This window comes from Rhinoraja longicauda, chromosome 17 (assembly GCF_053455715.1).
Source record: "Rhinoraja longicauda isolate Sanriku21f chromosome 17, sRhiLon1.1, whole genome shotgun sequence".
NCBI classification, from domain to species: Eukaryota; Metazoa; Chordata; class Chondrichthyes; order Rajiformes; family Arhynchobatidae; genus Rhinoraja; species Rhinoraja longicauda.
In genome coordinates this window covers 13,702,395-13,717,636 of record NC_135969.1, presented here as the reverse complement: position 1 = coordinate 13,717,636, position 15,242 = coordinate 13,702,395, and the positions used below count along the sequence as shown (strand labels likewise).

Sequence of the window (15,242 nt, the reverse complement as noted above, 5' to 3'; positions counted from 1 at the left end):
TGTCACCTGTCCATTTCCTCCATAGATGCAGCCTGATCCAGCATTTCTTTGTCTATTTTTCTATCATTCTGGTAACCCTCCTCTGTGTCCTTTCCAAAAGGCCTCCACATTCTTCAAGTATTGGGGTGATCACAACTGTTGCTCAACTAAAGTCCTGTAAACCTACCCCGTGACTTCCTGAAGGCGACTGGTTATGATAAAGACCCACAATGTCGTCTATTAATTTCCTCCAAAGATGCTGCCTGACCTGCTGCCTTACTCCAGCACCTTGTGATTTTTTTTTTTGTAAACCAGCATCTGCAGTTCCTCTATAAGAAAATAACTGCAGATGCTGGTACAAATCGATTTATTCACAAAATGCTGGAGTAACTCAGCAGGTCAGGCAGCATCTCGGGAGAGAAGGAATGGGTGACGTTTCAGGTCCTCTCGTCTCCAAGATAATATTGTTGGATATGGATTTGGCCAGATCAACATTCGGCTTTCTTGCTTCTAGAAAGAAGAAACCTAGAAGGTCTCTCTTCCAGTTTTCTCGCCCCACCTCTACAATGAGTCTGAAGAAGGGTCCCGACCCGAAACTTCACCTATCCATGTTCTCCAGAGATGCTGCTGAGTTACTCCAGCACTTTGTGTATTTTGTTTTTGTAAACCAGCATCTGCAGTTCCTTGATTCGCACATTCCTTCAAAACTGTGGTTTGGATTCTCCAACGGTGCTGGAATCCCATGGTGATCCACTGAACCTCCGGTCTAGCTTTTTCTTCAATCATTTGGAGCCCAACTCACATACATATTCTTCTGACTTCGGCAGAGTCCGACAACAGAGAGCGTTTTCAGCTGTGTGATTGCCAGAGGTCCTTTATCATCGCTTTGCCTGGAAGCTCACACTGAAACCTCAGCCCTAATTCAGTGAAGAAACCTAATGCTTGCAGCCTCCAACCCATCCCCGAGATCTGCTCCATCCTGGCTGCAGGGAGGTTTATCTGAAGGTGTGCCAAGTCAGCAAATAACCCCTTGGAAAATAATATTTCCGGGAGAAGAGGTTTTTCCCTGGGATTTCTATTGGAATTCATCCCACCGCGAGGCACTCTGGCTGTGGATTTTGGGGGAAATCCAGGCACTAGTTATCCCAACTCCAGTGGGTTAGAGCCATTTACCACTGCCAACTTTCCATTTCAAATGTGGTCACTTTTACATGGATACCTCATTCACCCAATGGGCAACTAATCAGCCCCTCCCATGCCACTTGTCAGTAAGCATGGGCAAGATCAGGCCCAATTCTGAATAAATAATTCTTCCTTGAATGGGCGAAAGAGGCAGAGAGAGAGACTGAGATGAAGAAAGACGGAGAGAGACAGAGGGGCAGACAGAGGGGCAGACAGGGGGGCAGACAGGGGGGGCAGACAGAGGGGCAGACAGAGGGGCAGACAGAGGGGCAGACAGGGGGGCAGACAGAGGGGCAGACAGGGGGGCAGACAGGGGGGCAGACAGAGGGGCAGACAGGGGGGCAGAGACAAAGGAAAAGTGGGAGAGACAAATGGAGAAAGAGACAGGGAGGCAGACAGAGAGACACAGAGAGAAAGAGAGACACAAAGGCAAAGACAGGTAGAGGGAGAGTGAGGGAGGACGGGGGGGGGGGGGTGGAGAGAGAGAGAGAGAGAGAGAGAGAGAGAGAGAGAGAGAGAGAGAGAGAGAGAGAGAGAGAGAGAGAGAGAGAGAGAGAGAGAGAGAGAGAGAGAGAGAGAGAGAGAGGGAGGGAGGAGAGGGAGGGAGGGAGGGAGGGAGGGAGGGAGGGAGGGAGGGGAGGGAGGGAGGGAGGGAGGAGGGAGGGAGAGAGGAGAGGGAGATGGCAAGTAGAGAGAGAAAGGGAATGCAAGAGGGGGAAAGTAGTGAGGGCAAAAGAGATGGAGAAAGAAATGGACAAAGACAGAATGAGGTACAAAGAGAAAGAGAGAGGAAACTGAGAAAGAAAGGCGTAAGGTGGAGAGGGCATCAGGCAGAGAGAGGAACAACGAGAAAGCAGGAAAAGGTAGATACGGTTCAAGAGAGACAAAGACACAAAACAAGAGGGAACAAGGTTGAGACGGGGGGAAGCCAAGAGATAAAGGGTTAAAGGAGGGAGACAGAAAGCAGCTGGACAATATGCAAGAGAAGGGACAAATAGGGAAAAAGGTAATATATCATCAGTGTGGTTTGATTTTAATACGTCCCAGAATCGAAAAGACAACCTGTCACCTTAATGTTCCACCCTTTGCTCAGTTAAAACGCCAGTGGAATAAATCTGAATGCCTTTCAGTACAAACTGCTGCAGCTAACATGTGGAATGTTGCTTGTATGGAACAAGCCAGCCGTAAGGCTCAATGATCATGAGTTCCAGGGTCATTTCTTACAATGAGAAGCCATTGATATCACAGCAAGCAGCCACTATTTTATTGACTAATTATGTACATGGATAAGTGGAATCGGCTCGAGTAAATGAAATAAGAAGCATGCGCCTTTGAGTGTGATTTAGCCTGTTTTGCTTCCTTAAAATAGCAACAGCAGTCCGCTCAAAGTAATGATGGAAAAGCAGATTAACTGATTAAACCCTTCTAAGGATTGTGTCTGTCCTAATTTGGATGATGATTAAGGCCAAGCACAGATGGTAAGAGATGGGGAGATTGAAGAAAGGTTCTGTGGACTTGAAGTCAAATTGATTAGCTTACACATGTACACGCAGGGTTGGGCTAGAATTAGTAAACGGGATTAAAGGTGCTCAGTTCAGAGGCCACTCTGTCTTTGGCAATGTCAACATTCTGCCAAGTGATCACCAAACCGAGAGGCAACAGCAACTCCGCCTCAGTATCGCTTCAGGCAAGAGGCATGTGGGCAAGGTCAAGGACTGGTACATTATATTGTGACAGTGTCGGACATCTTCCTCGTGAGAGATGGCTGGCGGGCTTGTTATGTGTGGGTAGTGGGCATGTGGGTGGGTGGAAGGGTTGAGAGGGAGAGAGAGAGAGAGAGAGAGAGACCCCCCCCCCATTCCCGTCCCTCCTCCCCACACACAGATAGGGTAACATCGCTTTCAAGAGAGAGCTGGATAGAGCTCTTAAGGATAGCGGAGTGAGGGGGTATGGGGAGAAGGCAGGAACGGGGTACTGATTGAGAGTGATCAGCCATGATCGCATTGAATGGCGGTGCTGGCTCGAAGGGCTGAATGGCCTCCTCCTGCACCTATTGTCTATTGTCTCTTGTCTATTGACATAAAGTGAACATTAGGTTGCTCTACATCTCCCGTTACAGCTTCCTCTCTTCACCCTTCCACCTGCCCTCACTTCTGCAGCCACACAGTGGGGCTGCACGATGGCACAGCGGTAGAGTTGCTGCCTTACAGCGCCAGGGACCCGGGTTCAATCCTGGCTATGGGTGCTGTGGTCTGCACGGAGTTTGTATGTTCTTCCCGTAAACCGCCTGGTGGTTTTCTCCGGTTTCCTCCCACACTCCAAAGACATACAGGTTTGCAGGTTTTTTGGCTTCGGTAAAATTGCAAAATGTCCCTAGTGTGTGCGGGATGGTGTTACTGTGTGGGGATCGCTGGTCGGCGAGGACTTGGTGGCTGAAGAGCTTGATTCTGTGCTGTATCTCAATAGACAATAGACAATAGACAATAGGTGCAGGAGGAGGCCCATTCGGCCCTTCGAGCCAGCACCGACATTCAATGTGATCGTGGCTGATCATTCTCAATCAGTACCCCCGTTCCTACCTTCTCCCCATACCCCCTGACTCCGCTATCCTTAAGAGCTCTATCCAGCTCTCTCTAGAATGCATTCAGAGAATTGGCCTCCACTGCCTTCTGAGGCAGAGAATTCCACAGATTCACAACTCTCTGACTGAAAAAGTTTTTCCTCATCTCAGTTCTAAATGGCCTACCCCTTATTCTTAAAACTAACTTAAAGTAATCCATGTGAATTCCCCTCTCTTTGAGGCAAAAGAGAGGCTGAGATATAAGAACAAAGGTAATTTCAGCACTCCCTAAAATAGAGCCCCATCCATAGTCTAACACAGTGGGTGTGAGTGAGCACATCACAGAATATAACAAAAGCAATTATAATGAGCCAGAGAAAGCATGGTAAAAATTAAATTATCTCTTCATTGTTCAGGATTGAGAGCTAAAGCAATCACTAACATCACACGGCAGCGATTAACACGGAAGGATATGAACAAAATTGAAATTATAATTTACTTGTTCAGGTAGAATTTGAAGCAAAATGATTCAATATAACTAACTGTGGCAGCCCCTCTTTAAGGATCAGCAGAAATTCCCTGGTGGCTCCAAAGTTATTAATAAAGCCTTTTGCTCAAATAACGAGAACACATCAGGAATCCTCGTCAAAACGAGAGCGTTTTTTTTTAATGAAGTACAGGGGAAATAAATTGCAGAGAAACGAAAAGTAATTGAACAAGGCAATTACTAACCCGACTTCACATGATCCATCTCCCCTTGGTCGAGGGTAGTTATTTGCAGATCTATCCACTACTATTGTCATGGGGATGGACGGAGGTAAATCTGAAAATCACTGGAATCCATCTGATTACAGAACTTCAATGCCTAAAAGGTTACAATTCCCAAAGACCCTGTGCAGTGGAGGTTTATCTCTCAATGTCCAAAAAGATCAGCTGATAAACGAGATCCCGACTCGTGTAAAATCATTTCTTTTACATTTCTGCACGCAGCCTTTACAAAGGATATTTATTTGCCTTTGTAAAACTGAGCTGCAATGGAATGGGAGGCTGCTGTAAAAGTAACACCTACATTAAACTGCTGCAAAATATATCTGCCATCCCAACGAGCTGCAGTGGGACTTCCCTGTGAGTTAAATACTGCAGTCAAGTACCACTGTGCCCCACAGCTCATGGGAGTGGGTGTCTTGGTGTCCCACTGGCCATAGATTGCTTTGGAACGAATTTAGACTGAGTTACTTCAGAGGCGGCACGGTGGCGCAGCGGTAGAGTCGCTGCCTCACAGCGCCAGAGACGCAGGTTCAAAACTGACTAGGGATGCTGTCTGTGCGGAGTTTGCACGTTCTCCGCTCTGACCTTGTGGGTTTTCTCCGGGTGTTCCGATTTCCTCCCACATTCCAAAGACATACAGTTTGTAAATTGCCCCTGGCGTGTAGGATGCGAAAGTGGGATCAATGGTCTCGCTGGGCCGAAGGGCCTGTTTTCACGCAGTATCTTTAAACTAAACTAACCCCTGCAGCAGTTAGGAAGGCCCGTTGGGTTAATGGCAGCCTCCACAATACTAGGCCTCTTGCCAAAGGATCCCGAGGCAAGACAGGCACCCACTTGACAGGTTCCTGCCCACTGTCTGAGATGTTTCTGGGCTGCCATCTCCCCCCCCCCCACTCAATCCACCTTCCCCCCCACCCCTCGCTCTCAACCAATTCCAGGCCCCAGACTAAGCAGTTTTTTGCCCAAGATCCCATGATTCCCATGAACTTAGGGTGGCAGGGTGGTGCAACAGTCCATTTGCTGCCTCACAGTGCCAGAGACCCGGGTTCAATCTGACCTCAGGTACTATCTGTATGGATTTTGTACGTTCTCCCTGTGACCATGTGTGGTTTCTTCCCACATTCCAAAGACATGCAGCTTTGGAGGTTAATTGGCTTCTGTAAATTGTCCCTAGTGTGTAGGATAGAACTGGTCGGCACAGACTCAGTGGGCCAAAGGGCCTATTTTCACACTGTATCTTTAAACTAAACGGAACTAATCAAACAGATGATGTCCCTAAAACTGACCAACAAACTGTAGTGTTGAAAAATAAGATTGTTTATGAAGTACATCAATTAAATTAGTTTAGTTTAATTTAGAGATACAGCGCGGAAACAGGCCCTTCGGCCTACCGTGTCCGCACCGACCAGCGATCAGCCCGCACACTAGCACTATCCTACACATTAGGGACAATTTGCAATTTTATCAAAGCCAATGAACCTACAAATCTGCTCGTCTTTGGAGTGTGTGAGGAAACCGGAGCACCCAGAGAAAACCTACGCATTTACAGGGAGAACGTACAAACATTGTACAGACAGCACTCGTAGTCAGGATCGAACCTGAATTTCTGGCACTGTAAGGCAGCAACTCTACCGCTGCACCATTGTGCTTCCCACCCCCCCCAACCCCATGTTTGCCCTATCAATGTTTAAAGGAAGCACAAGCAGAATTTATGACATTTTATCTTGAGAAATCAATATTACCCAGTTAATTAAAATTCTTTCTCCAATTTTGTCTAGTCCTCTCTGAAACATCTGCAGCGTTTCCCTCACGCTGGGAACAGAGTGAATCTCACATCAACAAGTTCATTATCAATTCTTGATTGCAGATAATTGGAATTTGGGACTGAAGTGACTTGTACACCAGATAGGGCAAGTGGATGAGAAATTACTTTTCCCCAGGAGAAATGGGTTCAAAAATGTTCTGAGTATTCACTGGTCACTCTCAAGGACTGAATGTACTGAGTGTAAATTTCATTTGGCCTCATGGTTCTCTCATCTACTGGTACCTATTCACTAGGCTGACTGACTTATTCAGTCGGTCAGGCAGCATCCGTGGAGAAAGAAAAAAACATTTTGGGGTGATTATCTTCCATCTCTCTGATGCAAGGTGAATTCACTGTCCTGAAACATTGATACCCTTCACAGATGCTGCCGAACCTGCTGAGCATTTCCTGATTTCTCTGCTTCATTTCAGCTTTCCTGCACATGGAATATTCTGCTTTCCACAGGAGGCCATTCAGCCCACTGTGTCGAGGCCAGCTCTCAGAGCAATCCCATTCCACCATTTTTTCTCCTCTCACATACGGCAGCAGAGTGGTACAGCTGGTGAAGCCGCTGCCTCACAGGTTCGATCCTGACCTCGGATGCTGTCTGTGTGGAGTTTACATCTTCGGTGCATGAGCATGTGTGGAGTCTGCACATTCCCCCTCTGTTCAGTTTCCTCCCACAACCCAAAGACGTGCGGATTTGCAGGTTAACTGGCCTCTAAAAAATCGCCCGGTGTGTAGGGAGTGCATGCGAGAACTAATGTGAAAGGGTGATCGCTGGGCAGCCTGGACTCGATAGGCCAAAAGACGTTTCCATGCTGCATCTCCAAACTAAACTATTCTCTCTCACATGCCCATCAACTCCCCCCCCCCTCCCCCTCCCCACCTTCACCCACCTACACAATAGGCAATTTACCAAAAATAATTAACCAACCAGCCAGTAATGCTTTGGGATGTAGAAAGAAACTGCAGAACATGCAAACTCCACACAGAGAGCACCTGATGTCAGGATTGAAGCCAGGTTACTGGATCTCTCCACATCCCCATCAGGCAGAAGATACATAAGCTCGAGAGGATGTCCAGATTCAAGAACAGCTTCTTCCCCCATTAACATCAGACTATTGAACCAACCTTTCATAAGCTAAGGACGTATTCCTGATCTTCCAGTCTACCCTGTTGCAGCCCTTGAACTTTTTTTTAATTTGCATTTTCTCTATGGTTGTCACACTGGATTCATCGCCCTGTTTCCCCACTGTCTGTCACAATCAGATCTGCATGGTTAGCACACAAAACTTTCACTGCATTTAGTTTCGTTTAGTTCAGCTTATTGTCACATGCTCTAAGGTACAGTGAAAAGCTTCTCGGTACATGTGACAATTATACTGTACCATCATATCAGCTTTGACCACGTAATTCCAGTGCTGATTAAAACCGCTGTTAATCACATTGCACAAAATTCCTGGAGTCAGCACAAGGAGACATTAGCAGTGTCTGAGACTCGGTGTATAATTAACTGACCCACTTCCAGGGCCGTGCGTGTAGAGGGAGTTCAGGCGCTAACAGTGGCATTCAGCCGAAACCACATTGCAACTCCCTGGCAATAATCTAACACATCTCACCATCTCAGTCTCACTTGGAACTTGAGTTGAGTTGAGTTGAGTTTATTTTCCCTTGTACCGAGGTACAGTGAAAAGCTTTTGTTGCATGCTAACCAGTCAGCGGAAAGACAATACATGATTACAATCAAGCCGTCCACAGTGTACAGATACATGATGAAGGGAATAACGTGAATAACATTTAGTGCAAGATAAAGTCCAGTAAAGTCCGATTAAAGATAGTCCGAGGGTCTCCAATGAGGTAGAGACTAGCTCAGGACCGCTCCCTAGCTGTTGGTTGGATGTGTCTTACAAATACAGATAAAAGCTGCACATCAACACAAGAATTGGCTATATTCATGTGGATGAACTCTAAAACTGTTTGGACTGTGGCCAACTCTCAACAGCAAATTGGACATTTATTTTCTATTCTCAAATGGGGTCTGGGCAAAGGTCATCTCATATTGCTGTCTTGGAGGATGCTCCAGAACTCAGACTCTTCCCAGCTGTTACAAGGGAAATGAAGCATCCTCTCACTAGCTAGAGCTGTCCAGACCTCCCACCTACCTAACTGGTCGCCTTCAAACTGTCGTTGCTCTGACATTATCGGACTTTATCTTCCACTAAACCTTATACCCTTTATCCTGAATCTATACACTATTAATGTGTAGTAAGGAACTGCAGATTGTGGTTTACACCTAAAATGCCTACAGATGGGAAGTGACACAGCTGGCGTCCTGGTGCCATCGCAACAACCTGGAGCTCAATGCTCTCAAGACAGTGGAACTAATTGTAGACTTTCGAAGAGATCACCCTCCCCTCCCCCCACTCACCATCAACAACACCACAGTCACATCTGTGGAGTCATTTAAGTTCCTTGGAACCAGCATCTCCAGGGACCTTAAATGGGGGGCCACCATCGACTCCACAGTCAAAAAGGCCCAACAGAGGATGTACTTCCTGCGGCAACTGAGGAAACACAATCTGCCACAGGCAATGATGGTCCAATTCTATACTGCTATCATTGAGTCCGTCCTCACCTTCTCCATCATGGTCTGGTTTGGCTCAGCCACCAAGCACAACATCTGGAGGCTGCAACGGATCGTTCGCACAGCTGAGAAGGTTGTTGGCTGCAACCTTCCCCCCATTGACGAACTGTACACTGCAAGGGCCAGGAAGCAAGTGGGTAAGATCATCTCTGACCCCTCTCACCCTGGCCACAAACTCTTTTAAGCACTTCCCTCTGGAAGGCGACTTCGGACTGTCAAAGCAGCCACAGCCAGACATAAAAACAGCTTTTTTCCACGAGTAGTAGTTCTACTCAATAACCAAAGTCTGTAGTCTCTTTTTTGCTCTGGTTTATTTTCACCCACATGTTTAGACCGTAATGGTGTATCCGTATTGTTTTGATGTGTTTATGCTTTATTCTTAATTGTTAACTGTATGTTTGTGTTGTCATTTGTGAGCGGAGCACCAAGGCACATTCCTTGTTGGCCAATAAACTTATTCATTCATTCATTCATTCATTCATTCATTCATTCAAATAGGCACAACATGATGGAGTAACTCAGCGGGACTGGCAGCATCTCTGGATAGAAGGAATGGGTGACGTTTCGGTTCGAGTCCCTTTTTCAGACTGAAGAAGGGTCTCGACTCGAAACGTCACCCATTCCTTCTATCCAGAGATGCTGCCTGTCCCAATGAGTTACTCCAGCATGTTGTGTCTATCTTTGGTGTGCACTATCGATGCCTTGATTTTAATCATGTATAGTCTTTTCGTTGACTGGATATCACGCAACAAAAGAGCTTTTTACTGTACCTTAGTACACGGGTCAATAATAAACGGAACTAAACTAAAGCTATATATTTCCAATGGAGTATTGAGGGGAATCTGAAGGCCTTTTCCCTGCTAACCCTGTTCTTCCAGATGGTTGAGGTGGCAGGTTTGGTTGGTGACAATGGAATAGATAAACGTATTATATTGATGCACTTTTGTAGATGGTATGTTTTGTAGCAACGATATGCCAGTAGTGAAGGGAATTAATGTTTAACATGCAGTATAGACACGTAGAAACAAGGAACTGCAGATGCTGGTTTACTAAACACGATATTGAGTGCTGGAGTAATTGAGCAGGTCAGGCAGCATCTCTGGAGAAAATGGATAGGCGATGGTTTGGATCGGGGTCCGATCCATGTTCTCCAGGGATGCTGCGTGACTCGTTGGGATACTCATGCACTCTGTGTCTTTTTCAGCATAGAAACATATACTTCGTCTCACTTCTAATTACACTTGATGGCCCCTTAGTCCAGACACTACAACTAAGGACTGCGACCTGGATTATAATTTAGTTTGGTTTCGTTTAGAGATAAAGTATGGAAACGGCCCCTTCGGGCCACCGCGTCCACGCCGACCATCCACCATTGTCCACACTATGTTATCCCACTTTCACATCCACCTCTACACACTAGGGGCAACTTACAGAGGGCCAATTACTCAACAAACATGCACATTTCTGGGATGCGGGAGGAAACCCATGCGGCCGCGGGGAGAACGTGAAAACTCCACACAGATAGCACCCGAGGTCAGGATCGAACTGGGTGTCCATTGCCGTGAGGCAGAGGCTCTACAAGGTGCAGCATGGTTTCAGCCACTAAGTGATGTGTAGACGCATGCTTCACAACTGAGTTCCTATACCTTGCTAATAACATCTCCTCTGTTGCAGGTGCTGGGGAATCTGGCAAGAGCACCATTGTCAAGCAGATGAAGTAAGTTGCTGTCCATTTTACTCAGTAAAGTGTTATTTCTATACTGGCAACATATAAAGGTTTCCCATCCAACTGATTGGAACGTGACTCTCTGGGTGGCAGAGGGGACTGGGTCAGACTGGATCTGCCCGTTCTATTGAGTATTTTGTACTGAATCTCACTGTCCTGTTCCTCTCTTAACCTTCACAAGCACTCTGTGAAAGGCAGCACGGTGACACAGCGACAGAGTTGCTGCCTTACAGCGCCAGAGACCCAGGTTCGATCCTAACTACGGGTGCTGCCTGTATGGAGTTTGTACGTTCTCCCCGTGACCTGTGTGGGTTTTCACCAGGTGCTCGGGTTTCCTCCCACACTCCAAAGACGTGCAGGTTTGTGAGTTAATTGGCTTTGGTAAAAAATAATAATAAATTGTCCCTCGTGCGTGTAGGATGGTGCTAGTGTACGGGGATAGCTGGTCGGCACGGTCTCAGTGGGCCGAAGGGCCTGTTTCCACACTGTATCTCTAAATTAAACTAAACTAACCTACCAGCAGGTCATTGGGATGTGGGGGGGGGGAGGGGGGGGGGGATAGAAATACCAGCAAAAACCTACGTAGTCACTGGAGAACATGTAATCTCCACATCAACAGCACCCAAGGTGATCCTGGGTCCCTGGAGCTGTGAGGCAGCATCACTACCTGCTGCACCAACTTTGCCACCTGCCATTCATAAGAACATAGAACGGTACAGCACAGGAACGGGCCCTTCAGCCCACAAGGTTTGCGCTGAACATGATGCCAAGGTATTAGTTTAGGAATATTCAAATATTTAAGAAACATTTAGACAGGTGCATGGATTCGATAGAGGGCAGCACAGTGACACCTTACAGCACCAGAGACCTAGATTCAATCCTGACCATGGATGCTGTCAACATAGGGTTTGTATGTTCTCCCTGTGACTGCGTGTATTTTCTGTGTTCCAGGCGCCCACCACCCTCTGTGTAAAATAACTTGCCCTGCACGTCTCCACTAAACGTTCTCCCTCTCGCCTTATAGCGATGCCCTCTGCTGGTGGACACGTTCACTCTGGGGAAAAAGGTTCTGACTGTCCACCGCATCTATGCCTCTCAGAATCTGAGATACTTATATCACGTCATCCCTCAACTTCCAATGTTCAATCTAAACGTATCCAACTTCTCCCTGAGGATGAAACCTTCTAATCCAGGCAGCGTTCTGGTAAACCACCTCAGCACCCTCTCCAAAGCCTTCACAACCCTCCTGTAATCCAATTTGGTGGCAAGAACAGGAAAGCAGACTATTATCTGAATGGTGGCCGATTAGGAAAAGGGGAGATGCAACGAGACCTGGGTGTCGTGGTACACCAGTCATTGAAAGTAGGTATGCAGGTGCAGCAGGCAGTGAAGAAAGCGAATGGTATGTTGGCATTAATAGCAAGGGGATTTGAGTATAGGAGCAGGGAGGTTCTGCTGCAGTTGTACAGGGCATTGGTGAGACCACACCTGGAGTATTGCGTACAGTTTTGGTCTCCTAATCTGAGGAAAGACATTCTTGCCATAGAGGGCGTACAGAGAAGGTTCACCAGATTGATTCCTGGGATGGCAGGACTTTCATATGAAGAAAGACTGGATAGACTCGGCTTGTACTCGCTGGAATTTAGAAGATTGAGGGGGGATCTTATAGAAAAGTACAAAATTCTTAAGGGGTTGGAGAGGCTAGATGCAGGAAGATTGTTCCCGATGTTGGGGACATCCAGGACAAGGGGTCACAGTTTAAGGTTAAGGGGGAAGTCTTTTAGGACCGAGATGAGAACGTTTTTTTTCACACAGAGAGTGGTGAATCTGTGGAATTCTCTGCCACAGAGGGTAGTTGAGGCCACTTCATTGGCTATATTTAAGAGGGAGTTAGATGTGGCCCTTGTGGCTAAAGGGATCAGGGCGTATGGAGAGAAGGCAGGTACAGGATACTGAGTTGGATGATCAGCCATGATCATATTGAATGGCAGTGCAGGCTCGAAGGGCCAAATGGCCTACTCCTGCACCTATTTTTTATGTTTCTATGTTTCTATGTAATGGGGCGATCAGAACTGCAGCCCAACCAAAGACCTATTGGGCTGCATCATGACTGCATTCATCGGAACTCTAGTCTCCATAGACAACGGTCTGAAGAAGGGTCCCGACACAAAACGTCACCTGCCCATTCCCTCCACGGATGCTGCCTAACCCGCTGAATTACTCCAGCACTTTGTGTTTTGCTCGGCACAGACGCTATCTATTTCTTTATCACAGTTGTGTTTTGTAAATTAGTGCATTGTGTTTAAAGACAATTTGAAGTTGCCCCAAAGTCAATCCATTGATTTGTTTGTGGGCGACATTAACTCAAACACAAAGAGTCAAAGATAATAAGCCTTTTCTTAGCAATCCTCTGAAAATATTTATACACCAAGCTGCTTAATATGTTTTGCAAGCTACAGCATATAATGTTCCAAACAAAATTAAGAATGGTAACAATATATGTCAGAAATATGTAGGAAGGAACTGCAGGTGCTGGTTTACACCAAAGATAGACGCAAAATGCTGGAGTAACTCAGCAGGTCAGGCAGCATCTCTGGAGAAAAGGAGTAGGTGACGTTTTGGGTCGAGACCCTTCTTCAGTCTGTAGTCTGAAGACCAGTATCTGACTCCAACATTGTATGACGGAAATAAACGGAAAAAGAAAAAACTAATCTAAGATGGTTAAAGACATGTTAATGTCTTGAAATTGGGATCCAGTAATGCCTGGGCCATCGGGCAAACAGCAGGAGAAAGGGACTGGTGAGATTGCCGTCTTGGGAGCTGACATCAACTCAATGGGCTGAATGGCCTCATAACCCTGAGATTCAATGATTCTAATTACTATCTCAAACATCAGACTAACCAGCAGCTTTCCAATATTTCCGCATTAAGGTTTATTGGAGTTAAAGGCCAACTGTTTACGAGCCATATTTAAATACAGGAAGTTTTTTTTAACTGTAGAGAATTGCTCTGATTATTTGAACATTTGTATTTTGCGTCTGGGATTTTCTTTCCCTTGGGTTAACCCTTTATCTCCTGCTTTTTCATGACGTTCTCTCAGATGCCCCAATTTGTTGCTTCACAGAGGGGTCGTGTGAGCCCAGTGTATTCAGCAGTGCTGATAAATAAGGTAGAAACATAAGTACTGCAGACACTGGTTAATACACAAAAGGACACAAAATGCTGGAGTAACTCAACAGGTCAGGTAGCACCCATTCCTTCTCTCCTAGATGCTGCCTGACCTGCTGAGTTACTCCAGCATTTTGTGTCTACCTTAGGTCGGGTAGCATCTCTGGAGAACATGGATAAGGGACGTTTCGGGTCAAGACCCTTTAGATTGATTGTAGGGGGGAGAAAAAAAGCTGGAAAAGGGGAGAGGCAGGACACAGCGTGGCAGGTAGTAGGTTGACAGAGGCGAGGGGGGGTCCACCCTCTCTCCCACCTATTTCTCCCCTTCATCTCCCCCACCCTCTCTCCCCTCCTTCTAATTTCCTCCCTCTGGCCTCACAATCCACAACTCTTCGAACCTGTTTCACACCTTCTGTTCTTATCACTGGCCTTTGTTCCAACCATCCACATCTGGTGCGGCACAGCGGCGCAGGGGTCGAGTTGCTGCCTCACAGCACCAGAGTCCTGGGTTCAATACCGACCACAGTTGCTGTCCGTATGGAGTTTGTACGTTCTCCCTGTGACCGCGTGGGTTTTCCCTGGGTGCTCCGGTTTCCTCCCACATTCCAAAGATGTACAGATTTGTAGGTTAATTGTCTTCTGTAAATTGCCCCTAGCGTGTAGGACAGAATTAGTGAGTGGGTGATCATTGATCGGAGCGGACTCGATGGGCTAAAGGGCCTGTTTCTTTGCTGTACATCTAAACCAAACAAATCTGCCTGTCCAAAACCACCCTCACCTATGTCGACTTATTACCTCCCATGCTTTCTGCCTCCTCCAGATTTCTCTCACCCCCTACAATCAGTCTGAAGAAGGGTCTCGACTCGAAACGCTGCCTATCTCTTTTCTCCAGAGATCCTGCCTGACCCACAGAGTTATTCCAGCACTTTGTGTCTCTTTTTTGTAATAAGCACCACATCAGCTCAGATATCCTCCCAATGAGATGGTAAATACCATGAAAGGTTAATGTCTGATTAATTCTGCAGGGCACAGGTTCAGTCCTAGCAAGTTGGCTGAGGGCTTGAATTACCTCAGTAAACCCATTGTTACTAAAACACACCTGACATACCTACAAGATAAGTCACACATTCCTTTACAGGTACGACATTCACTGCAAAACAGAAACCCATTAATATCCAATAACCCCTACTCTGGATAACAGGTGGCATTTGTGCTCCCTCATCAATAACTATATTTGAGTCATGGAAGCAATACCTCCCAAGCAGCCCTCCATCTCCATGCCGACCATCAAATCGATTCTAGTCCCATTTGCCAGCACTTGGTCTGTAGCGTACTATATCTTGGCAATTAACTTCTCGTATTGTGCAAGAACTAAAAATAAAACACTTCACCAGTTCACAAGTTTTAG

General features: G+C 46.5%; 1 protein-coding gene across 1 annotated transcript in view; it reads left to right on the top strand.

Annotated features, from left to right (window-relative positions):
• gnat1 (guanine nucleotide binding protein (G protein), alpha transducing activity polypeptide 1) overlaps positions 1 to 15,242 on the top strand; it is a 65,726-nt gene that overhangs the window by 32,455 nt on the left and 18,029 nt on the right. Inside the window, exon 2 of the mRNA XM_078414166.1 lies at positions 10,615 to 10,657. Coding sequence (XP_078270292.1) covers positions 10,615 to 10,657 — 43 coding nt within the window. The remainder of the gene's footprint in view (positions 1 to 10,614; positions 10,658 to 15,242) is intronic.